Consider the following 27,437-nt stretch of genomic DNA (forward strand, 5'->3'; position numbering starts at 1 on the left):
GTGAAAACTAAGCGGTGTCCCATAAATAGACCATTGTGTTTTATACTTACGAGCATTGTTTACCAAGCTTAAATATAGATTTGTAGCCCAGTGGATGAAGTGTTCTTGAAACCCAATTATTAAAATAATAATAATAATTTGTGTCTGGCAGATATGCAAAGGACTCTTAAACCAAAACAGATGTGAGAGGTGTTGCAGATTTCTCCACTGCGGTTTCATGGAGGCACATTCTCTGTGCCAGCCGCAGAGCTGAGACTCAGCTCTCATCACCAAATAAGGGGCTCAGCTCTTGCCTTGTGACAGAGGGAGCCTAGCATGAGACAGCTAAATGAAGGCTATCAACACCGAGCCAGGAGCTGGGGCAGTGTCTGAAATATGAATTCTCACACCAACAGCCACGGAGCTTCATTTCTGATGCACCTCTCTTTGGTTTCCTAATTTTCTATTTACAGAAGACAGTTTTTGAGGCTGTTTTTGCTGTTACAAAGGCCTAAGATGCTGAGCTACTCCCCATCTCAGACAGGCTCTCTTAGCATCCATGGGGTCATTTGCCCCATACATAGTCCCTGTCTTTTGAAGCAAATCTCCAGGATGGATTTGGAAATGACAGGACAGATGTGTTGTCCTCTAAAGGGAATTTATTGAGTATTTTCCTAAAACACCCCTAATGGCTGACACAGGTATAACCAAACTTAGTCACTGCAGGAAATGGTTGCTCCAACTCAAAACATTAAGGTGGAAACATGCCTGAATGTGTATGCTGGACACACAATAACCCATTATTATGTCTAGTTTCACAGTTAAAATCAATATGCTTCTTTTCACATATGAAATTTCTCCTTCTCTTTTACCCATTTCTTTTTTATTATTCATCTAAAAATTAAAGTTTGAAGAATATAAAAACCCTGTTTCCTTAGAGTCATACATCACCTCTGGTTCTTTCGATTTCTCCCTCCACTACTACGTAGATCCCCAAGTTGTGGGAGATGGCTTGATGAGCATATTTCACTTAGGACTAAGTGTTCCAAAGTCTTGGACTCTGTATCATGTCCTGTTGTGTGTCTCTGTGTTAATTCTAGTCTATTGGGAGAATAAACTTCTTGGTTGAAGGTTGACTGAGGCTTGATCTACAGTCTAATAGTGTGCCATTAGTTTTTATTTGTGTGTGTGTATGAACTTTTTGTATTATTTTGGCTATTTTGTCTCATTTGTCTTTTGCTTGCTCAGTATGATTTTGTTTCTGTGGGTTTTTGAAAGAGAGAAAGTATAACATAGAATGGATAGGGAAGTTCTCAGAGGAGTTGGGGAAAAGGAAAATATGATAAAAAAAATAAAGTATGATGAATACTTCTCCCATCAAGAAGGAACTTCGATTGTAGTTTTTAAATGATAAAATGTGGCAAAAGATTAATTTCTCTTGAATAGAGAGCATATCAGGCTGTAGCTATTAACGAAAGCCACCAATCCTGGAGTGGTGTGTAACTTAGTGGTAGAGCTCTGACCTAACATGCACAAAGCCCTGGGTCCAGTCCCCAGCCCAAGACCAAAAAGCATCCTGGTGTACAGTGCCTGACGCAAACCTTTTTTTATATACGTCCTTCTAAATTAGCCTGGATAAATTAGCCATGAGCCATGCAATTTACACCTGGATGTAGAGAAGGTTTGTTGTTTGTTTGTTTGTTTTGTTGTTGTTGCTTTCCTTAAGAGAATCTGTCTTCTTCCTTCTCTTTTACCTGTAAAATCCTTCAGAAATTCTTTTCTCAAAGATTAATAACATATGATCCCTGAGACTGTCCTGATAATTTCAATCCCCTATGTCACTAATGTAGCACCCACAAAGCTTGAAGCATTTACAAACTTTTCAAAGAAGTGCTGTTTTTGACAAGAATTTGACCCTAAGGGAGAAACAAAATAAGGATATCTTCCATTACAGGAGCAATAGGTGGAAAGGCGGAAGTGGAGTTGCAGAGATAGTCTCCTTAACGCAGTTGGGGGTGAAATGTGTGAGGTGAGGCTCACCAAGGTGTTGGTGCCTCACTGTGGCATGTGGTGGCTAGAGTGAGGTAAGGGAGAAGAAGGGAGGAATGCAAAAGTGGAGATGATGTTTATTTTTGCAAGAATCTCCATCCCACGGCAATGATTTTCATTCCACAATGTGAGGGAGGCAAATGGAATGACCATTTAGAATAACACCTTAAGCTTTAGCCATGGCTGGTGATAAGGGGCAGAATCGGTCCTTGTTCCCACCACGCTGGGGGCTGAGTCAGATAAAGGGTCAGAACAAATTCTTGACGGCAGCAGAGTCAGGTGCCAAAGAGTTTTGTCCGGGAACGTAAGTGCCAGGAAGATAGTAAGAGAAGGTTGTTGTAACATTTTTATAGAAAAAAATTTACATTCACAATGCCCCTTTGTTTATTAATCCTTTAAACACTAAGCCTGAAGCACAAAGACTATTTCCATCATAAATTCCTCTCCTGACATGCTTTCACCACTACTGGAGTTGCTGGCCCTTTGCAAGCCTACGGCTAGGCTGTCACCCTTGTCTGATTCTGTGCATCCTAGCAGTGCCAAGCTTTCTCTCTGCCTTTACTAATGCCCATGGGTCACCACTGTGTTAGTTGATGATTAATTAATCTTCTTTGGCCTTTTTGTTCATGTGTTGGTGTATTTTCTTGTCTCAAAAGTAAAAATGTGTCACCTGATCTTCATAGAAGAAAATGGATAAAAACCAACAAATGTCCCAAAATACAGCTTTGAAAAGTCCAGTGTAAAATTCAGTGCTCTCTGGAAGCCATTGTATCCTGACATCTTTATGAAATTACAACAGTGAGTTTTCACTGAATATTTATGGTGAGCTTGTTAAGAAATAATAAAAATAATTTCAAAAACAGCTCAAATTTAATTGACTACACTCCGTGGAAATTCTTTTTTCCTTTGCTAACTAGTGGAGGACTACAAAGGCTGTATTATCTGATTACGTATAGTCCAGATACACCTCTACATGTTCCCTCTTTTAAGAAGCAAGGAACATATTCATAAAATCTTATCTTGTACACGTATACATGGTAATGAGACTGCTAAGTAACAAGTCTAGTTAAAATTTAACATGATTGACTGGAAGTTTTTTTCAATACTTTTATGTTGAAGTGAAATTTAACAAAAGCAAAGAAAAAATATTGTAGCGTTGGTTCAGGTTGTGCTTAACTGAGTGTCTCACAGAAGATAAACTGTCAAACTGTTGCCTGTGTATACACTGTGGTGGTTCTGCTGGGGTCTTTCAGCCTCATAGTGAAGAACAAGGATTGGGGAGGCAGGTTTCTTAGGAGTTGGGTGTGCCTCTCTCTGAATGTGGATACATTATTGAAACCTCTGTGCCCCAGCCTTCTTAACTTGTATCAGGATAAGAGTAGCTCTTTGAGACTAACCAGTCATCATAGTTTGTCAAGAGCAGTCAGCCCCTAGTTATATTAGTTGGGAAGGCATTATTGCCAACTCTGCACCCCTACACAAGTGTTCCATTTGTTGTCTTCTATTGATGATGATGTATAGTCTTTACTTACATGTTAATGTGAGGGTTAAATGAGGTGATTCACAAATAGTAAATACAGAAATATCGTTAATAAACACATATTAATTACATGGCATTATTGGTGAAATTATTAAGGCCACTCCACGTAGTTAAAAGGGAGGTTTATTTTGTGGGGTAACTTACAAATGAAGGGATAGGTTGCAAGATCTGGGAAAGGTGTGGCGCAATCCCGGTCTACCTCCAGTGTCCAGGGTCCCAGAACCAAGAGAAGCCTCTCCTCTCGATCTTGGGTCTTCAGTTTCCTCCCTCAGCCCCGCCTTGTGGGTGTGACCATTACCGAAGCCTCAATGGGGGTTGGAACTTCCAGGCCAAGGCTGGAATGGCTACCCACTACATGGCATATTTGTTATAATTCCAGTGCAAAGAAATAGAAGTTATTTGCAAAGTTCCTGAGTCACATGCTCCTGCAGTAGACATAACAAGCAATGGGAAGGCATGAGCATCTGAGAGGCATTTAAAATGTCTACAGAATGTCTGATAATGTTTCATACTTATCTACATTCAAAGACTACCAGTGAGTCCACATTCCAAAAATTTCAAAGCACTACAATAATAAAATATGAAAATAGGAAATGTTATTATTGCTAGAAAATATGCACCATGCTTGTGATCAAGATATTTTAGGCACACAGTATGCTATGCATCAGTCATTACCTAATTGGTTTTAACTGTTGGACAATTTTATTTTATCTATATCAGGGCAAAACAGAATAAATGGACAGCCAGCCATGTATGCCCCCTGCTACTTAGCTGATAAGCATCCAACTGACTGGACTTTACAGTAGCAATGGTAGTGTAATTAAGAAATGGGTGTAATTCAACAAAACTCACTGGAAGTTGAGAGTGTCCTAAGTCAGTGTACCCAGCCTGATGAGCATCATATATAGCTCTAAGCCTAGCTTGACTTAAACATGCTTAGAACACTCACACTGCAATTTGGGAAATGATATAGCTCAAATCCTGCTTTAAAATGAAATGCATAATTGGTTATTTAACTTCACAATCACATGACAGACCAGGAGCTGCAGTAGTGTGCCACATATCCACAGCCCAGGAAATCATCAGAATTCAAAACATAAGCACTTTTTCTGCTTGAGTGTTCAAGGTTTTCCTGCCATTATAATGAAGAAAAAAAATGTTTGAATTACCAGATAGCAGGAACCATTTATGAAAACACTAGGTGGCCGTTTCCAACATTGGTGCCCTCCAGCCATAGCCAAGAACTTTGGACTAATGCAGTAGCTGACATCTAAGAGGTTCGTTTCTAGCTTAGAATGGGTCTTGGAACTCAGCTACAACTCAGGACTGCAGGCTTTCTAAGAGGAGATCTGATCCCACTCTTGAACATCATCCCATGAATGTGGCATAAGGGAATGGATGCTCTCTAAAGCATGGTTGTAGGAAGGGATGTAAGCGCTCCCTTTTTATGCATACCCATAATCTACCTTTTTGCTCAAGTTCATGTGAGGTTTGCTCCAATGATCACCTCAGCCGGAGACAGACAGATGGAAACTCTTGAATGACTTTTTATTGTTTTAGTTCAGAGTGTTTTGTTTGGGCTGATATAATGTTCCATAATAACTGAGAGTGATGAGAGAGAGAGAGAGAGAGAGAGAGAGAGAGAGAGAGAGAGAGAATGTATGTGTGTGTATTTTTAATCAAAAAGAATCTCTATAAGCACAAGCATGTTTGTCCAAGATTATTCTCTATAATTTCTCAGTTACTACCAGACCATATGAATTAGAGCAAAATAATTTCTTCAAAGCACACTTGAGTTTTTATTATAGGTAATAAAACATTATTTTTCACTGATAGGATATCAGAAACAAGTTTTCTCTCTAGTTCCCACTATCTCCAGAATATATGTGTGGATAGCAAGTGGCACCAGCTACTGTACAGAAAGATAAGACACAGCATTTCAAACCAGTAACACGAATAAGGTCAGGGATTAAGATGCCTTTTGTAACAGTGCTGTGGAGAGCTGGTGAAGGACAGGGTCTTGACTTCATGGGACCTTCTTGCAGACACCCAGTCAAGGGCTCTGATGAAGGAGCTCATCTGAATCTGTTAGTGGCTGAGTGGAGAAGAAACGCTAACACTGCCCCTTGTGCTCAGATTAGCTGCTCCAGCAACTCTACTTTGGAGTGGTAAGAATAAGAATTTAAGGTTTCAGAGGCATGGAAAAGCAAGTCACAGCAAGCTGAAGTGGACAGGCTTTACCTCTGTCTTATGTTCTCTCTATATGAAATGTTTTCACATATCTCAAGACCATGAGAATGACCTTAAGTATCATGCTTTAGATAGTTTGTCGTATGAATTTTCACATTTCGGTCTTTATCATACTTGTCTTTCCAAAACAAAATTCTAATCTGTATTTTCACCAGCTCAGCATGTTTCAAATGCAGCTTCACATCTGTGTACCTTTCTTGTCTTGAGCATCTTTCTTGAAAAGGTGGAATAATTTCTGCTGCATTTAACAGCACCCATCATTATGATAATAAATTTTATTATTCACGAGGAAAAAGTTGCGATCAAATATCATTCAGTCTATCTATTTGAAAATAAAATACTAAACCTTTAAAATCAAGGGAAATTTTTTTCATCAATGGTAATTTTTATGTCTCTACTCAGCAAAGGAATGAAATTTAATTAATTTCAGCAGTTATGAAAAGTCGGTGATACAACTTCTGTGGTGTGAAATTCTAAGTGGAAAAATTTCATTATAAGTGATATACAATGAAGGTCAAATAAATAATCTTGGATTTATTTTCCTGAAGAATAGCAAAGAAGATTAGTGTAGAAGATTGAGCAATTATCCACTCGAGGTAGAATTAAGTAGACAAACTCAAGGCTAAATTTAGAAGTTTAGCTGCAAAATGATGCTTCAGATGACATTCAAAAAGCTGGGTTACCAGGCAGTAACATCTCTTGCATTAAGAAACATGTGTTGCTGTGGAACCTGAGGAGGGAAGGGTGCTGAAGTGGGTTTATGAGTGAACTTATCAACTCCGGCGTAAAAGACTAATTTAGTTTTAAGAAAGAACTTCCAGATTTAGAAAAAGACAGAACTCCTTGATCTACATTCTATAGCAAAAATTGTCAACAGCCCTGCATGTAAAATGACAATTCTCTATGGAGTACATGGCTGCATAAATTGTACAGAGGGGAAGGGACACTAGATGAAGAATGAGATAAAGAGAAGGATGGAGAAAGAAAGCCTCCTTAGAGGAAAATGTTAGGCTCTGCTGGTTTTGTCTGTTTCTAAAGATATTTCAGAGAAATAAAATTTTAATGCTGTGACAAATAAAATATCATTAACTATAAAAACAGAGGGGACTGCGAATTTATTTTAGTCTAATACAAGAAGAAACTGAATTTTTCCAGATATGTTAAGGGAATGAATATTTGGCAGAGTGGAGCATAGTGCCTGCCCACTGATGTGACTGAGCTTGAGTTTATTCAGTATCTATGGAGGCATGAAGGCAGTAAAGTTATCATTGAATAATCAACTTTTAAACCATTTGGTGTTCTGTACTGTGACAGAGTAAGTAGAGGAGCAACTTATGAAATATTGCACTCTTTGTATGTAGAAAATTGTAGTCAGGACTATGTAATCTTGTCAAGTTTAAACTTAATGTTTCAATTTCAGTTATGAAGGTACTAGAGAGAGCATGGTCCCTGTCAAATTGTAGAAGACAAGTAGCTTGAAATAGTTTTATATTTATCATTCTATAATTTAGTTATTTGGGTTAATTCTTATGTTTAATATCAAATCAAAGTAACTAGAAATACATACATTTATATTTAGCTGCATTTACATAATAACCATCACTCAAGAATCATGTAGTTGTGCCTTGGACAGCAAAGTTAATACCATGTATAGGAAAGACAATAACGTCAGAAACAAAGAGTACAATATAAATAAAATTATAGAAAGAACTCAACATTTACATTGTAGTAAGTTTAAAGAAAGATTTAATGTTTCTAAAATCATAGAAAAATACAATAGTAAAACTTTGGTATTTACATTATTTTGAACTTTGTTATTTATGCCAGGCCCTTCATTTAAACATAACTGAAGTTGAGGCTTAGATGACCTGACCAAAGGTGAAAAGCTGGTTCTAGCCCCGAGGTGGGTGTTACACCTGTGTTTCATAGTCCTTGTCTGAGTGTGCTCGGTGTTCAGGAGGGTGGAGCATGGCCTCTCCACATCCGAGCAACATCAGGCATTATGCAGGTGTGCACTGGCAGTCACTGGCTCCATGGCTCTCCTACTGGCTCTTTAACCCTTTGTGCAGACTTCTCAGTATCAGATTTTTATTTAACTGAACACAGTGCTGAATAAATTAGTGAAAAGTGAAAAGTGGGGTCTAAGTGAGGTTGCTTTTAAAATTTTTGGGAAGAGAAAGACAGCCCAAAACCTTTAATGCCGAGGTTATTGGATTTCTATATTTGACAGAGTGCCACCGTTGTTACTAGTCCGTAGACAGTAAGTACAGACAAACAGAGTATTTCTTCAGAATGGCAGTTAGGCAAAAATACAAACTCCAGAGTTAAGAGATTTGGGCTTGTATTTGGATGGCTGAATGTTAAATTTTTCATTGACCTAAAAAATGTACTTTTACTGTGTGCTACAGAATTGAAACAAAGGCCCTAAAACATTTACCCTTTACCACAGATCATCTGAGAGTAGCTTACACTGCCTTGGCCTTAAATTTTCTGCCTAGAAAAATAAAAATACTTAGCCAGACAACACTGAGGCTAGAGACAAATTGCTCTTTCTGTTCTTTTTCTTTCCCATTCCGAAATAGAATAGAAAATTAAAGACTTTATCAAGGTCAGTTTAGGTAATTTTCATTAAACAGATATAATCATTCAGTCTCTTAAAGTATTTGAGACTTTCTAAGATAAATGCAGTACCACGTTAAAGTCTACCCACAGGTGTAGATAAATGAACCTATTTTGCCTAATATGGATATGATGTGTGTCATTCACTCTGAGTATAGGGGTTTTGTAGGCGTGTGCTACAATGGGAAGAGGTCAGAATGGGTTTATACAGCCCTTCTAGAACATCCGAGTGGTATGTTCGAGTATCACATGTGTTACGAAGACAGCCTTTCCATTCTCTTTCCTCAGCAGTGTTTAGCAGATGTATGACACTGTGGATGTTTGACCTCTCTGAGGAGCATTAACTGTTGCTTGAATGAGGATAAAGACAGTGGTCACACTGTTCTGAACAGTGTGGTGCAACTGCACCCGCTCTACTTTAATTGGATGACTTACTTTATAAGGGGGCAAGCTTGAGAGATGGATAATGTCACTATCCCTACTTAATCAATATGCAAATTCAGCTCCCAAGATAGAAGTAACTGCTAGTTACACAAGCAAGTACACTTTGATCACGGGCCCACATTGTAGACTATTCTATACCTTAAAAGAGTATAACAAAGATAAGATAAATGATATTTCCTGTAGAGTCTTCCAAAGCAATATACGGGAAATATTTTGTCCACTAATGTTATTGGTAGTATTACAGGAAAATTTGCCAGGTGAGCTTTGTAAAAAGAGGTGAGAGGCTTAAGATTATAAAATATAGGAGCTAGAGAGATGGCTCAGTGTTTAAGATCGCTGACTGCACTTCCAGAGGACCAGGATTCAATGCCCAGCACCCACATGGCAGCTCAAAACTATCTATGACTACAATTCCAGAGGATCAGATACCCTTCTACAGACATGCAGGCAAAAACACCAATGCATGTAAAATAAAGTAAGTAAATTATTTTAAAAAATAAAATGTAAACACTGGATGTTCTGCAGGAGAGCAGTTTTGAAGCTCAGATCACTGACTGCATCATGAACTTGTCAATCACTCTTCTATGCAGAGTTCTTATGAACAGCCCAGAGGAAGGAGCTTGTCAGGGAAGGCGTCTGCCCTGTCCACAGAGCTTCTGATGCTGCCTCATTTCTATCTTGCATGTTGCTGAGACTGTGCCAGCCTCCTCAAGGAATGAGGAAAGTTGACAACTGGAAATTATCAGTGATCCCAAATTTTAGGAAGGAAAACAACATTTTAATGGATCTTGGTTTCAAATGTGCAGCAATGTGATCACAGCTCAAAAATGTGTACTTCTAATGAATATTCTGCTAATCACGCACTGACACCAATTTTACCTCAAATCACTTTTGTAAAATAAATGAAGGCAGTAAAATATGTCTGTGGTAGAGTGCAGTATCAGAGTAGTTCCCTACATGAGAGATTGAGGAGGTCTCTTCACGTAGACACCACTGAGCTCTGAATGCTGTAAAGGAAACCAGCCTGGGAGGACCTAGGCAGACTAAGAGTGGCCTTGACACCCAAGCTAGGTTGATAAGGTCAACACACAGCTCTGAGAAGATCCTGTAAGTACCTCCTTGTGAAAAAGCTGTTTTCATCGCTAAGTGTAGTTAGAGTTTTCCTTCCTGGCCCAGTCAGGACAAATCTCTCTTACCTGCCAGTCCCACAGTCGCTCAGACCCAACCAAGAAAGCATACAGAAACTTACATTGTTTAGAAACTGTATGGCTGTGGCAGGCTTTTTGTTATCTACTTCTTCTATCTTAAATTAACCCATTTCTGTTAGTCTATATTTTGCCACATGGCTTGTGGCTTACCAGTGTCTTTACATGTTGCTTTTCATGGCGGTGGCTGGCGGTGTCTCTACCCAGCCTTCTACTTCCCAGAATTCTCTTTTCTCTTGTCCCGCCTATACTTCCTGCCTGGCCATTGGCCAATCAGAACTTTATTTACACAGAGTGATATCCACAGCACCCACATTCCCAAAATTATCAAGCTGGCTTTGGAGATGGAATTGGCTCACTCCTTCTCTAAACCCAGACATATTGCTAAAAAAAAAGTTAAGAGATTCTTATGTCCCAAATCAAAAGAGCCCTCTGATATGGGACAGAAAAAAAAAAACACCAATATTTTTATTTAAAGCAGGTTGATTTTAAATGAGATCTCTTTCTAAAGAAGAAAAGGGGATATGATATAGATATAATAGGATAAAAGGGTAGATTAGGAAACTTACTTCTAAAGAGCAACAACTTGTTTAAAATGTTTTACATTGGTATAGATTTTAGTCTATCAATACAAACTTAAAGTTAATTTTGTTATATTGTGTGTATATTTCTACTCTTATTTAAGGTATTATGTTTATATAGCTCATTTTAAATTGTAATGGATAATTAAAAATAGATTGATAATTAGTCATCTATGATAATCATACTCATAGCCATGGTAGTTAAGTCTTCTAGGTAAACATAGAGATATTTCAGACAGATAGGTAATCTTCAAATACTTCAAAGACCTACAGAATATGGCATTTAAAATACTTTTAAAATTTAGACTTTCTGGACAATGAGACGTGTTTGCTCCTGGCAACACCGATTTACTTCAGAGAGGAGGATGGGCATTGAAGACACTTCATATCTTATCTTCACCTTTGCAAAAATAGCCATTTGGGCAAGAAACTGTTCTTGCCTGGACTGCTTGATCGACTGGACATGCAGGACCCATAGAAAGGTGACCACTAAACTTTGCTTGACAAAATGGTCCTTCAGGTTCATGCTTTGCAGAGGAAAGTGCCAGACATTCTACAGGACATTGAGAGAAGTGATGGAGAGACTCTAGCCCTGTGGGCTAAAGACAAATGCCCCAACTTTACAAAGGAACATTAGGTGACTGTCCAGGCTGCCAGCTGTCTCTGTCTACTCTTACAAGACTCCTGAATAATGCTTACATCCTTCTCCTGGTTCTCAGGTAATATTATATCCTTCTGAGGTCTTTGATATGGTTGAAGACTAGATAGTTATAATTTCCTCAGTTATGATAAAAGATAAGTTAGATATAAAACCTTAGACTCACAAATACAAGATAGATAGGATATCTTCTTTAATATTGTAACTGTAATTCTTGCTTGATAATTGTTTTGTTATATGTAATTGTACTATGTAAAAGTTAAAACCTTCCTTAAATAAAAAAAGAAAAGGGGAAGTGCTGTGGATATCACTCTGTGTAAATAAAGTTCTGATTGGCCAATGGCCAGGCAGGAAGTATAGGCGGGACAAGAGAAAAGAGAATTCTGGGAAGTAGAAGGCTGGGGAGAGACACCGCCAGCCACCGCCATGAAAAGCAACATGTAAAGACACTGGTAAGCCACAAGCCATGTGGCAAAGTATAGACTAACAGAAATGGGTTAATTTAAGATAGAAGAAGTAGATAACAAAAAGCCTGCCACAGCCATACAGTTTCTAAACAATGTAAGTTTCTGTATGCTTTCTTGGTTGGGTCTGAGCGACTGTGGGACTGGCAGGTAAGAGAGATTTGTCCTGACTGGGCCAGGAAGGAAAACTCTAACTACAGCTAAGAAATTTTATTGTATTTTTGTAAGCAATTTGCATATCTCCTGTGCATTGAAATCTGAAAACCAAAGTTACACTCAGGGCAGTGAAGGAGGCCAAGGCCCTTGGCCCAGCGTGTTCTCACCTTCCACAGAGAACAAAGGAATATTTTCCCAAGATTCCCCTCACTTTCCAAGATCAAGTTAATAGGATTATTGTGGAGGTTAGATAGGACACTGCATGTCAAATATTATTAGAGAATATAGGCATTTGGGGTGGATAGATTGCTAATACAAATTTGGTCATATGAGTAGCAGTTCAGCATAGGGAAATTGTGTAAAATCAAGGGAAATGGTTTCTATTTTTCACATCTATTTTTATGTTGGAATTAAGAACTATTTTTGTTAGAATTTTGAGGTGTTATAATTACTTGTATTGATAGACTGCACCTTAATAAAAATAAGACATTATTACACCAATTTTTCTCTAGTATAATGAATACTAAAACAACTCTAGGTAAATACTATAAAGCCCAAACTGTGCAGAAATAGCTTATTTAAAACTGAAACTCAGCCGGGTGGTAGTGGCGCACACCTGTAATCCCAGCACTCGGGAGGCAGAGGCAGGCGGATCTTTGTGAATTTGAGGCCAGCCTGGTCTACCGAGCTAGATCTAGGAAAGGCGCAAAGCTACACAGAGAAACCCTGTCTCAAAAAACCAAAAAAATAAACAAATAAAAATAAAAAATAAAGTGAAACTCCCATCTTAATGTGAAGACCCTCTGCTAAGTATGATCTACAACTACAAGGCTGCGGTCCTTCTCACTTTCTCACTCAATTAGTTCCACGGTTCTAGAAGACAGGCTTTATCTCCATCTTTCAGGTAGGGATGCTTAAGCACTCACAGTTTAAATAACTTGCCTAAAGCCACATAGCTAGCTAGCCAAATGCAGAGCCAAGATCTGTGGATAGATCTGTCTTCATAAGCCAGACTTTGTTCCAGGAAAATGCATTAGATTAGAAACAAAATCCATTTATCTGTATGTTTTTGAATAAGTTGATTTTAAACTTGGATTGTCTAAAACTTAACTTTCCATGATGTCTTTTAAAGGCAGTCTTTGTTGTTTTCACATAATATTTCTCTGAAATAACAAAGCTTTCAATATATTTTAAATTGGGGAAGTACAATGTGTTTGTCTTTGATGAAAATAAACCAGAGGCAAACACCTTACTAGACTTGCATCTGCCTGTTCCTCCGGCTGTACAGAGGTGGCTTGCTCGACTTTATCCCATTAGATCACTTAAGGTTTGGTACAAAGCAACCCATCTCAGCTATTTAAACCCACTGTTTTGATTAATAAAATTCATTTTGCCTTTTGAGATTCATAGATTAAAATGGCTATAGGTAAATGGAATAAAACATCTCTACATGTTAAAAGTATGACCCTACTTCATTAGCATTCACACTAAAGTTATAATTTCTGGTACTTGTCATATCCTCTTTTGTATATGCTTTATTTCTACCACTTTTGAGTTGTGCTTTATTCCCACTTGTATGTTGAAAATTAAAAGACAGTCATGGCTAATGTTTATATCATGAAGGTGGCAGCATTTTGTAAAATAAACTTTGAGTCATTGCTTTTCTCCTTGACGCACATGCAAAAATGATAAATATTATGTTTCCCAAGCAAAACAAAGAAGTACAATACTGATGTCCTTTTGTGAGACACTGAGTGGTACCATCTCAAATGCCAACCCGTGAAAGGAAAAACCAAATGGTTTCCCAGTATAGCACGCAGGAAAGGGAAAGCTCATGACATCATGAAGAGTGTGGGTATGGGGGGTAGACGTGTGATAATGAGGCTTTAAATCACAGGAGATGTTTGTGGATTCTTCACTGTTCTCTTGAATCCAAAGGCAGTCTCATGACTGTGAAGCACACTCCCAAGGATGAGCACTAAAGACTGCTATGGTTACTGATCTTCAGTTCTCTCCTGTGTCAGGACAGACAGACAGAAGCCAGCAGGGGAACAGGGCTGTGCATTGTAGACTGACCAATGTGTTTCAGATAAAGTGAACTTCTCTGCGGCTTTTCCAAACTTGGGTCTTGTTTTGAAGCCAAGTGCAATAACTTGGTTAAACAATGAGTCACACTGAACTAAATAATATTTAGATAAAATAGCTGTCACTTTAGAGAAAATATCTCCACATATCTTTGTTCATAATGTCTGGCCCTTTACATTTTAGGTGGTACAATATACAGTTTATTATATTTTTCCCGTACTCAAGCTAAAAATGGGCTTTAAAAGATATCAAATGAAACAGTAGTTCAAGAATTTGCAGTGGTTGGGAGAGTTAGGCTGTTGAGTCCTGAGTAATCAAACCTACTAAAAACTGGGTGGTCCTCCATCATTCTGAAGGAATTAGAGATAGAGAACGTTTGGCAGTGTGTAGCTTCTTTCCAGTTAGTAATTTGCATTTCCTTCTTCATGTAGTTCAATTGTTTGCTGGAGATTATATGTACAGCCCAGTAGTTTGTACAGAAAGCTCACACATCCTGAGCCTTAACTGGACAGTAATAAAACATCTGTGAGCTTGCAGAACACCAGAAGGCCTCTTAATTAGTCCTCATTTGCAGTTGGGCAAATCATCAAGCAACTTATTAATAGGTCAAAAATTTCCAGTTATTTTCTACGTATATTTATTTCTCTGCTGATGTACAATAATCTTGGCATACACATACCTTCATTCTTCTCTATGCTCTTAATATTGAATCAAAAACATTCTCTCCCAACCTCTTTATTAGTTAAAACTGCCTTTCTAAAACTTCGTACATGATTATCCTACACTTTCTCACAGTTTTTGTTGTTTTAAATATTGTAAGTGACTTGGGAACAATCCAGCAACCTGGGTTTGGCATTTAGGAGTTTACATCTTTTCAGGCTGTTTTTGACAGTCCAGAAACGTGTAGATTTTCTTTTGCATGTTGTTGGATCCATTCTTCTGACTAGAACATCCAACCCAAATTGTCTTTTCAATCCTAAACAAACTAGACCATTGTTTGACTCTTCCTCATCCAGTCAAAGTTTCTTCCCAAGCGCTGAGTGCTCTCCAGGAAATGCTTTTCACTTTATTTGTCTTCAGGTCAAGGTTTGCCAGACACTTCCTGGGCCCTAATAAAAGGCAGCTATCCTTGTCTTTAAACTTCTTTGTCTTTTACTTCATTTTATGTGTTTAATATTGTGGGCCTTAGTGTTGAGAATGGCTCAGCAATATTTGTCGAATGAAGAAAAGTCAAGTATTTTTTCCTGTCTAATCAGGAAATCTTAGTCTTTGTTCAGTGGGATTCCTGAATCATCTTGTTCCCAGTGTTTGTGGTTCACTCCCAGACTGTCTTCTTTGCAGACATCAAGGCTTTCTTTGTTTAGATATTTTGTTCTAATCCATTGACTCAATAATCGATCTGTTGAAAGGTGAAATGGATGTGCTTCAAGTAATAACTTATTGAGTAGAGAGCCAGATGCGTTATGTGTAAATAATACAGGCTTTGTGCAGAAACCTGTGGCAAAAACTACGAAAGACTTTGGTAAAAGTAAACCTGGCAGACTCACCTGTATGTGAGAAGTCTTACTTTTACTGCTAGGAAGTCTTCTCCTTAGAAGTTCCCACTCAAAAGTTGCCATGTGTCCAGGGAGGTCCAACAAGTCACGGCAAACAACAAATTGTTATAGACAAATGATAAATGAGGCAGTAAGAATCTTTGCAGATGTTGTTACAGTGGAACATGGGAGGGAGCGTCATGTTTCTTTTCTAGTATTTGTTCACCACAAGACCCAGCTCCAGTCCTCATTCCTGCCCAATGCACACACACTGCTTCAACTATTTTCCCTGCCATTGGGTTTGTCCCACAACTCAAAAACTTTGAATACTCATATTTTACACGACTTCTTTTGTGATCTTAATAGTAATTGTTCATTAATTCCTTTTAAAAATAACAGCATGAATAAATGTGTTACAAATCTTTAAGACTGTATATAAGCAAATATAATAAGAGCATATTACATTCAATGAGGTCAACTCATTAAAGCAATTTCCAATTGTAATTGTATAACTTCCTTTTTGTCTTTGTTATCATGCTGCTTCTTTGATGATCACCTTGGGACCACTGTTTTCTGACCATCTTGCTCTGGCACCATCCGCAGAGGTGTCTAGAACAGTAGGAAGCAGGTGTTATGGGGAGGCGCTAACTCATTTACAAGTTTGTTCCTTTGTTTATGTCTTGACTGGGTGCTCTGAGACAGGTGTCTTCTGATCGAGAAGCATGATGAGTGTTGATGGCTCAGTATCTACATGCTGTCCTTCCACAGTTTAGGGACAGGTTCAGATTGGAATCTCCTTCCCAGAAGTCACTTCCCGCTAGCTCAGAGTCTCTGAAGGCATGTCGAGAAATGAATCTTCTTTACCTCCAGTGATCCTCACCATTGACTCCCCAACGAGGAACCTAAAATTTGTGCTTAATATCTTTCAAACCTCCTAAGTGAGCTTAAAAGAAAAAAAAAAAAAAAAACAGTTAAGATTCCTTATTGAATTGAAGCAGAAAGCAGAAATACAATATGGTTTAGGTAGGAAAATAAAGTCTTGTTCTTTGGTATAGCCTCATTTATTTTGAAGAAAATACACAGTTTTAATTAAATATGTATATATATGAAAAGGTTTTAGAAATATTTTTCATTCCTATGAGACTCAAAAATAAAAATAAAAAGTATACTAGACTTCCAGATATTCCGTAGTGATGAAAATAAATATTTGTAATGGGCGATACTTGGAATCAGTGTAGAACGAATTATTTTCATAGTTATTTTATTGATGCAGGGAGCATAAGAGCTCATTTTGGCTACTAAATGTCTTAGTTATTTGTATTACTTTTAATACAAAAGAGCAAATTAAAGGAGAAAGAAATAGCTTGACTTAACAGTTTAAATGAAAATATGCCATTGTTGCAGGAAAGGCAAGGCAGCAGGAGGAGACTTCTAGTCCCAACTCACCCACAGCTGGGAGGTAGAAAGATGGCTGTTCCTTTAATTCAGTGGGGAAACACAGCCCCTATTATGGTTCTCCCTATTCAGTACAAATCAGCCCAGTTAGCTCAATTAACCTAATCTAGATAACCCTTCATGACCATGCTTAGGGCTAACCTGCTCTAAGGGGCTTATCTCCTCCAAGATTCTAGATTGTGGTAAACTGCCAATCTCAACCCTCCCACTAAATGATATCATTCTTTCTTGAATTTTCTAGAGGCTGCTTTGAAGGCATAGGGGTAAAATAGGGGGTGTGATATGTGAAACCCTTCAGCACCAGCGACTGACTGCAAAGTTGATACTCCCCGTGCTGTTCCGCAGACACACTATACCTCTTCATAACTTCTTTAATAAAACCTTCACTTTCTAAAACATGATGGTATTTTCTCATTTTAATGATTCATGACTAAAGTAGTAGATTACAGACATTAAAATGGCTTAGATTGATTAGCAGAAACAAATAATGGGAATGGGCAAAGACTTTGTCTCATATTCAGAATCTTACATTGGGAAGACAAAGTCTATTTTAACAGTTGGTACTGAGTCATCTTCTAACTTCCAAACATGGTATTCTGAACCTTTGCAAATGTTCTGCAAGAGATAAAGCCCAGAAGGGAAAGAAGGAAATACCAGCAACTCAAGACAGTCCTGATCTGAAAACTTAAGGCAGTGGTTTTTTGTTTGTTTGTTTGTTTGTTTGTTTTTCAAGACAGGGTTTCTTGGTGTCAAGTCAGCTTTAGTAACTCTGCCCTGCTTAAATTATCTTCAAATTCTTGTTTGAGTTATGCAGTTGGGAAAATCTTGTGATCATGAAGAACATGAGACACAAACAAGCAAGACAGGTTTGAAGATGTGGAAAAAAATAAAAACATAGATGGCAAGAAGGGCCAGAATACAAAGAAGAGACACAGGTAGTGCTGACTGAGGTTACAGTGAGGTGATCTAGCTAGCTCACACAGGGCCTTGAAGGCCTTGGTTCCAGATGTAACAGAATGGCATTTGAGAAAGTTATGAAGTGGGAGCTTTAAGGCACAGTGAGCATAGAACTGGCCGATGGCAGTGTTTTGAGAATCAAAGGGGCATTCTTGGTAATTACGCTTGGAGAACAGGCACAGACTGGGTCTGTCTGTGGCAAACTGGAGGGAGAGTCCTGCTTCATAAAGGCTCCTGTATGCTTGTTAACCTCCTCCCTTATGCAATGCCCGGGAAATCCATTTTGCGTCACGGTTGCCTTTCCCTGGCCAGGCTCACTGAATAGAGCTGTGTCCCTTCGTCCCTTTCTCATCCATGTGCCACTTTAGTGTCTCTGCTCTAATCTTCCCCATCCATCAAAGAACGTAGATGAGAGACCCCCCATTTATCTTCTGCATGAGCCATGCCTGTCATACCATCTGAATCAGGCCTCTGGGCCTGGCACAGGGGAGGGAGAACCCCATCACTAAGCTGTGACAGATTTGCCTGCAGTCTGGTCCTCTGCCTTTTCCAAAGTGACAAAGGAAATTCAAGCCACTGATGCATTTCTACTGCTTTTTTAGATTCTGCACAGACCCCATTGAGGGGCAAGAACATGCCAGAACTCCAAATGTGGTTTGTCTTTATGCTTCGGAAAGTTAAGCCTACCTGGTTCTGCTCACAGATTAAGAACCATCCTTACTTTGAAAATTTTCCACTAGTGACCTTGTGACCTTGCTTGAGATGACCAGTGAAATTCCCTGAATGTTAATGGTTTTGCATAGGTCCTAGAATCATATCAGGGCTGAATACAGAAGCATTGAGTAGGAATCCAGCGAGTGTTTAAGGCTGGGTGCTTACTCTACTGATGAGCTCACAGATGGCTACTCTTTGGGGCTGTTAATTTTGAGCAAATGTGGTTTTAACAACCTGCCTGCTGTTCTCTGTTTACATTAGGAATTAAGAACTATAATTTTACCGGGCTGCCCTTTCAGCTCCTTATCTACTGGTTTTTCCTAAAGGGACAGGTAAAATTCAGTTTGTAGCCCCATTTCAAAACACTGAGCCTCCAGGAAAGGATGAATCATGAACCCCTCTCTACTTAAAATCTTTCTAAGATAAGACATCCAGGAGAGGACATTATCCTGTCAGAATCACTGTCTCTAAGGTCAAAAGCACCCAAGGCTTTGAAATTTGCCCTGTGCTTTCTGCCTGAGTCTCAGTAGAGGCTTCTTCCAAGATATTTCTGCAGGCTAGCTCCATAAAAGAAGAGAGCAAAGGAGAGGTTTTAAATTATCACAAAAGCTTATCTTCTCACCTGCATCATCTATCTGAGCGAAGCATCAAGCCTACAGTGCTAACCAAGCCATAAATATGTGCTGAATAAATACACTGATAGCACAGCCTGAGCTTTAAATGTAATTAATGAGTAACCATTATATCTGCTTCTAACTGAGAGAGAGAGAGAGAGAGAGAGAGAGAGAGAGAGAGAGAGAGAGAGAGAGAGAGAGAGAGAGAGAGAAAAACTGATTTTCAGTGCAGTAATTCTTAACCTAATCAGGACCTTTATAAAAGACCAGAGAGTGTAGTATTCTGAGTAAATGATCTCCCTTACTAAGGAAGTGGGACTCATGAAAGGTTCCTCATGCATTCTACCAAGATCACATCTCTGAACATATGAATGAAACTTTCAATGAAGGAGATTCTTAACAATATAGTTATAAGGCCCCATCAACACTCCATTATTAAGATTAAGTTAGGAATATTGTATTACTGACAGCCATACTACACAATACACTGATCCACGTTCTCAGTGCTGTAATGATGCCTTCCTTAACTGCTGCAGCCTGAGGAGCTTGTCTTGCTGGGGACCCTATTGTCCTCCCAGTTTCACTTAAATTCTCAAGGCTCACAATGGCTTCTATTATGCAGAAACATTCATCTGAGCATGCAAACCTTAAGTAAGCATACTATTCTGGAAAATATCCCTGAAAGAACCTTGGCGTAAAGGCATTACAGTAGTTTTCCATCATAGACATCTACTATAATGTGGCTATCAGGGCAGAAATATGTGTTTTTTAATGCTTTTTCCCAGGAGATTTTTTCCCAGGAACTTGGAGACCTATGTTGCCCTTTGTGGAGACACTGAGTTTTCTAACCCTGCATACAGTATCCTCAGCCAAGTTAATTCCCAATCATTTCAGCGTGGCCTGAGAAACAATGTCGTACCCCTGATGCTGTAAAAAAAAAAAAAAAAAGATGTTATTATCACTAGCATTTAAAAGAAATGCAAGTCGACCTCCTTCTTTGTCTTGTTTAAAGGCAATTCTTCCTAAAAACAGGGAGTTCTTCCCTCACTGCAGTCAGATCATTAGATCCTTCATTTCCTGGGCTTGTGGCAGAGCCTCTGCACTACAGCCTCTCAGGTGGAATCTCCACTGAAGGAAACGATGGAGTCTTGGGTTGGTCTTTTCATGAATAAAATTCTCATTGCTTTGAAAGCTCACTCCTTTCCCCCCACAGCCCCAAAGCTCAATTATCACTACTCACAGTAATTTAAGTAGCATTTGAACAAAATACCCTAGGCTTCTTTCACAAAAGTGGCAGTTGTGAAGTAAATCTTCCAGGTTAACAGCTGTCAGTTGTCAGTGGGCTACACATAATTAAATCTGAAGATGCTTTATGGGCAGAGAAGACAGCTAAAACCCTTGGAGCAGAAAGGCCTTTAGTTGATGTGGTTACTGCCCTCTCTGGCACTGAGGCTAATTCAGGGCTGGGATGGCTTTCTGAGGACACAGGTAGAGGAAAACTGCAATTCAGTGTTGTTATTTCCCAGCTAAGGCCACTTTCCTGGCTTTATTTTCATGCAGATTTGGGAACAAAATGGTGACAGAGTCAAAGGAGGGAGGGAAGTGGGAGGGAAGCCAGGGGAATGGGGAGGAATCTGAGCAACTGTCTACACTGTGTGATGTATAAACTACCTTAGGCAGGGTGAGGAGGTGACAGTTAGGGACTGTAAATACAAAAGACAGGACAGTTAGTAAGAAAGCCTCACATCAAGGCTTCTAAAATTTTAGAGATCTTTTGGTTATGAGGTAGGCCTACAACTGTGCTATTCCATGTTTTTCCTATAATTATTGGTCCAAATTGAATATTACTATTACTAAATTCCAATGAATTTTAACATTCTCATTCATTTTAAATATCTCCATATATTAATTCATTTGGTTTCCCTGAGAACATTCATTAGAAGCTGTTCATTAGAAGTTATTGTTGCAATATGTGTGGATATACATATGTTTATAATTATATTTATAATTTTATATACACATGTAAAATCAAAGACATAGAGGCTTTCATTTGGATATGCATGGGAGAGATTGGAAGGGGAAATAGAGGAGGTGGAGAGAAGGAAGGAGGAAGTGATGTCATTGTATTTAATTAAGATGTAAAAATATAAAAAGAAGACAGCTGAGCAAGCCAGGGAGCAGCAGCCAGGAAGCAGCATTACTTCACGGCCTCTGCCTCAGTTCTTGCCTGTGTTCCTGCTTTCACTTCTCTTGATGATGATGGATGGTCAGATGGAAGCATAAGATGAAATAACTGATTTTCTACACACACACACACACACACACACACACACACACACACACATACACACACACACACACACATCATAGAAACAAAATGAAACTGCTACTCATTTACTGAAAAAGAAATGGAGAGACAGGAATGTTAGTTTGTTTATTTTTAAACATAGCCGAACATGCTATTTTGCTATCATTCCATATTATTGGCTAAAACTGTTGAACTATATTATGGAGGACATTCTGAAGTGGAGAACTGAACATGCTGGCTAAAGCTGTGTGTCTGTGCATCATGAAGTGTGTCCAGGTGGTCACAAATGGGATTCTTGACCTCCTCTAAGAATCTTTATCATTTTTATTTTGCTGTAAGCCAAACCATGGCCAGTAACAACTATTCTAGAGATATGACTTGGGTTATTTGCCTACAAATTTAGAATTAATATGTCATGAAATCAGAAACTTAGAAAGCATGCACTTTCAAAGCTTGTCACTGTTTAAAATCATTGACACAAGATCAGTGGAATTTAGGACCATCTGCATAGAGGTGTTAACTTTTGCAGAGAAGCTTTTTAACCTGCAGAGAAAGGTACATACATTGTGACTATTGACTTTTCTTATTATCCTGGTGTCTTCCCGACTCTCAAAGTTCAGATACCCAATTTAAAAGAATCTGAATGAACGGGAGTCACTGATCACTGAGAGGTCACAACTCTGAGGACATAAATACCTGAGTCCATGCCTTGCTTCTGCTATACTCACAGGCATGCTGTCATCCAATGATGCTGCCTCCTGAAGGACAAATACTGCAATTACTGTTTTCAAGTGACTTGAAGCACAGCACATTAAGGCAGTGGAGATTACCTAGAGGAATGTATCGTTGTTTAGAGTTATTTGGAGATGATGCTAAAATGGTGAATGTACTGACTCTGAGAATAAAATATTGACAAGAAGACAGTTCCCATACCATTGAGTTCTCTTCCTACTCACTGTATTGGCTAATGACTTTCATTAATAAATTTAAAATTCCTGAAAGTATGAATTATTTTTGAATCATATAGAGTCAGCATGAACTTTAACTTGCTGATTCTTTTCAGCAGAAAGCCAATAATTAAATATATATGTTAACGAACATTATTTTAAAATTGATTGATTTTTAAATCTAATTTTTTAAGAAGTCCATATATGAATATTTCATCTACATCACTTCTTCCCCTACCCCTCACTCTCTAATTCCTCCAATGCCCTCTACTTCTAAATTCATGGTCTCATCATCTCTATTTTTTAAATATACACACACACACACACACACACACACACACATATATGTATATACAAACACATGCACATACGTAGGTATGCATATACACTAATGCATGCATGTATGCACACACACGTATACATAACCTATAGAGTCCATTTAATGTCATATATATATATATATATATATCTCCAAGGATGTTTGCTTTGTATTGGACACTCTGTGTGGGAGCTTGTCCCTAGAGGAGATTGGCTCTTCCTTTCTTGGCGGCCATTGACTACCAGTCCCTGTTCATCTAGCAGCAGAACTTTGTGTAGTTTCCTCAGTTCATGTTGGAAACTCAGTGAGTGTTGTCATTTTGCCACTCCTGTTCAGGCAGCTACACTGTTGCGAGCTCAAGGGTGCGTTTTCCCTGCTCTAGACAGCACTGTCTAGCAATAGGCATCCTGATCCACTGGGTACTACCATCCTTCCTCCTCCTCTTCTCTAACGCTTTCTGTGCCTTAGGTGGAGAGGCTGCACTGCTGATGCATTAATTAGGATTAGACACCCCATGGACACTTATTCTCTGCATTCTGACTAGTTGTGGATCTCTGTGGTGGTCTCTATCTCTTGTAAAAGGCTTATTTGAAAAGGAGAGAGACTACACTCATTACCTACATACAGTTAGAAATTACATTAGTTTAGGGAAAGGACATTACTAGGTTTTCCTCTAGAACGTGCAACTTCTAAAGCCATAAGTAGGTGGCAAAGTTTACAGTACCAGGTGTGAGTTGCCTTTTATTTAGTGGGCCTTCAGTCTAGTTTCACATTTAAGCTGTTGGCCATACTAAAGATATAAGTAGCACTGTGGAAACATTATTATCATAGAAGAAAGTTTTATAATTTTATTTTTGCTCTTTTGATAAATCTTTCCATAAAATTTTGGAATTATAGCACCAACCCATTCTGTTTAACATTTCTTGTTCACTATTTCAGAGCTCCAAGAAACCAAGACCTCTGAGTATTTCAGTCTGTCCCACCACCAGTTAGACTACAGGATATTACTAATGGATGAAGACCAAGACCGGATATATGTGGGGAGCAAAGACCACATCCTGTCCTTGAACATCAACAACATCAGCCAAGAACCTCTGAGTGTAAGTTTGTTATTTCATGAGGGAAATCTTGACATTATAGGTATTCAAAGAATTCATACATTGGAAATAATATGTATTAGATAGAAAAACAGAAAACACTGGAAACACACACACACACACACATACACACACGTTACTTTTTACTTCATGGCTGAAAAATATATTTAGTCCAATTCCTCCTATTTGGTCTCAAAAGTTTTAAAAATCAGTTGGAACTCTGAAAATGAATGGAAAAACACTCCTTGTATACTCATCTACTGAGAAGAAAAAGAAGTGAGTGGGGGAAGTTTACCATGAAAATCCTGGTTAGAAAAGTAAGATGAACCATGTCTTCTATGTGTAATCCAGAGTGTGAGGAATACGGCTGTTCGCTGCATGGATATCTGAATAATCATAACCTATATGTATCATTCTTCTTTTACAGTAAGAAAGCAAAATTTAGCATCAATGGAGTAAAAGAGAAAAACTGTGTTAACGATATATGTTTGTTACAAGCAGTGCACTTTGCATTATTATATTAAAGGCTGACAACTCAAAATGTATTCTTTTCTGCCCAAAGTGACCCAAAACGGCAGTGACTTAGAATGCTAACAGTGCTTCAGGGAGACTGGTTTCATTTCATGTGTTACATTGTTGAGGTACATGGAGGCCTAGTTTAAGTAAATCTCAGTCTGGCTGTGTTGTTTACCAAAGGTAATATCCAACTAAGAAAGACACATAAACATGATTCATAATGAGATTAAACAGGTGGTAAGAGTATAAGTCCAAATGGCAAAAGGTGTGTTGCATTTTGTACATTTATCTTCATAATGACTTTTAAATACACAATTATAAATTTGTGTGTGTTACTGAACAACTGAACAAGATTTGTTAAAGAAAAACTGATTGGATAAACAAAAAGTGGATTATATAATAACATAACAGCCCAATAACTTGAATTCAGAAGGTAAAAGTGGAATTTTGAAACACAAAGATAGCAACAATTTAAAGGTAAATCAGGTAGTCAAAGGCAAATGAAGAGTATTGGGTTGCTGTGTACCTGAATGAGACTATACAAACTTTATTTCTCGTCCCGAGCAGGTTTTCTGGCCAGCATCAACAATCAAAGTTGAAGAATGCAAAATGGCTGGCAAAGACCCTACAGTAAGTAGTTGAAGAACGCTTACACCCCCACACAAACACACACTATACATACACACAGCACCCTACTTACACAATCACATACACACACACACACACACACACACACACACACACCACATACAAACACACAATGCATATACACACAGCATCCTACTTACACAATCACATACATACAAACGGACACACACACACACACACACATTCATACTACACACCACACACAGACACAGACACACACACACACACACACACACACACACACACACACACACACCCCCCAACACACATAGACAAATGCACCAATTACTTAGTAAGGTGTATGTGGCTTGAGAGCAGACTGGGATTAGTGGTGTTGGAGATCCTTGGCAGGACAGGTATATGTGATGGGCCTGGAATTCTTAGACCATATGTAACTTTAGAATTCCTGACTGGTTAAACTTTCCTGCCTTGCTTTTATTATTTAATACAGACACTTTTCATGATTGATTAAACCAATAAACCTTGTTCCGAGTGACTCTGACCTGCAGAATTCTCAGCAGGCCGCTAAAATAATGATAATGTGAGTGTCTGGAGTAACTCCCAGATACCATGGGAACTATTCCTAAAATCTTGTTGAAAAAATAGTCATAAGCCTACACATTCCAGATAAATAAGTGAACAGTGATGAACAGTACATTTGTTAATTAAAATAATCACAAGCCATAATCAAAACAGATCTACAAACAGACGAATGTGAAGTGCAACATTTTTGCAAATTGGTGTCCCTTAAATGTACTTCAGTGGGAAGAGTAAAGCAAGGAACCTGCACTGGTTTCTATGAACGGCTTTCTGTTATTGACATTAAATTGTTCTTTAATATTATGTAAGAAATGCGTGGAACTGATTTTTGATGAACACAATCATGCATATATATATATATCATTATTTGCCTCAAATCATGAAAAATACCATAATGGAACTAAATATAAAAACTATGCACTGTCACAAGTAATTTAGTAAAAGATTCCTCTGTCCACTTGTCTTACTTTGAATTATTCATTTGATAAAGAGCATTCAACACCAATTGCATATATAGTGTAATTCTAGTTACTAAGATATAATTTATGTAAACAGACTTAATTTTGCTTTTCTTAACCATACCTGGTTGAAAAAATTAACCTGCTTAAGTGAGCAAGAAAATAGATTTAAATTAAGGAATGCAATAGAAATATGGTTATTGTATAGAAAATCTAGTATGTTTCCACATATGCATCCAGGCTTGAGGAGATCATATGAAGTAGTATCCTCAACCTCGCGTTCAGAAAAATTTGACTGAGCACATTTTAGTAGAAATAAGAGGTCTGAAAAGATTAATGTCCATATAGAACCTTGAGAATAAGTGATCTGGAGAGGCACTGGGACAAGTTAGTCATGGGGAAACTAATCTGTAATGAAATGAGATTTTTCAGTATGACTGACTCTCATGACAGTCTCAGATATAAACTTCCATACACCCTGGGGAAAGTCATGCCAACAGAAGACTCTAGAGCAGCAGTTTTCAACCTATGGGTCATGACCCCTTTGGGGGATCAACAACCATTTCACAAGGGTCACCTAAGACCACTGGAAAACATAGATATTCACATTACGATTTATAACAGTAGCAGAATTATGATTATGAGGTAGTAATGTGAATAATTTTATGGTTGGGGTCACTACAACATGCAGAACTGTATTAAAAGTTTGCAGCATTAGGAAGGTTGAGAACCACTGCTCTAGAGGGAACGATATCTGTGTATTATTCCACAAGCATTCTTAGAAACCATTACCAGGAGTGACTCAGTTCTAAGTCTTACATTTTCAATTTTATATTTCATTCAGTTAACAGAACTTAAAAGAGGGAAAATAAACATAACAAAGCATAATTACAATCTAAAGGAAATCTAGAGGGTGGAAATCCAGGAAAAAAAAATCTACATTTTGATGGCCTTCCAGCGAAAAAACATGGGGTGTCGTGCTGTGGAAAATGATGGTTTCCTTAGGCTATTCTTTCAATAATTGGGCAAGAGTTGCACAATTCTCCTTCATCTCCTAATGAAGACATTTCCCACTGATGCATGTCTGATGATGTCTTGCTTTTTCCCACAATAATACCCGTGGCAATGAGTTTCCTGATGCTTTGTTCAGGAAGGTTTGCCTTTCTAATTCACAGCAATTGCTACAGGGAGAGAATGCAGCCTGTAGATAGGAAAGTACAAATTCACTTTTCAAAACGTGAGCCTGATGCTTCTAAAGTGTCTAGCCAAGTCTCTTGGCCCCCCTCTTCCTTTGGTGAA

At 38.3% G+C, this 27,437-nt stretch overlaps 1 protein-coding gene across 1 annotated transcript in view; it reads left to right on the forward strand.

The window, feature by feature from the left end:
• The window catches only part of Sema3c (semaphorin 3C), a 158,274-nt gene that overhangs the window by 56,935 nt on the left and 73,902 nt on the right, over window positions 1-27,437 (forward strand). Inside the window, exons 3-4 of the mRNA XM_036182788.1 lie at window positions 23,819-23,979; window positions 25,060-25,122. Of these exons, the coding sequence (XP_036038681.1) occupies window positions 23,819-23,979; window positions 25,060-25,122 (224 nt within the window). The remainder of the gene's footprint in view (window positions 1-23,818; window positions 23,980-25,059; window positions 25,123-27,437) is intronic.

The sequence above is a fragment of the Onychomys torridus genome, chromosome 3 (genome assembly GCF_903995425.1).
Source record: "Onychomys torridus chromosome 3, mOncTor1.1, whole genome shotgun sequence".
Taxonomy (NCBI): Eukaryota; Metazoa; Chordata; class Mammalia; order Rodentia; family Cricetidae; genus Onychomys; species Onychomys torridus.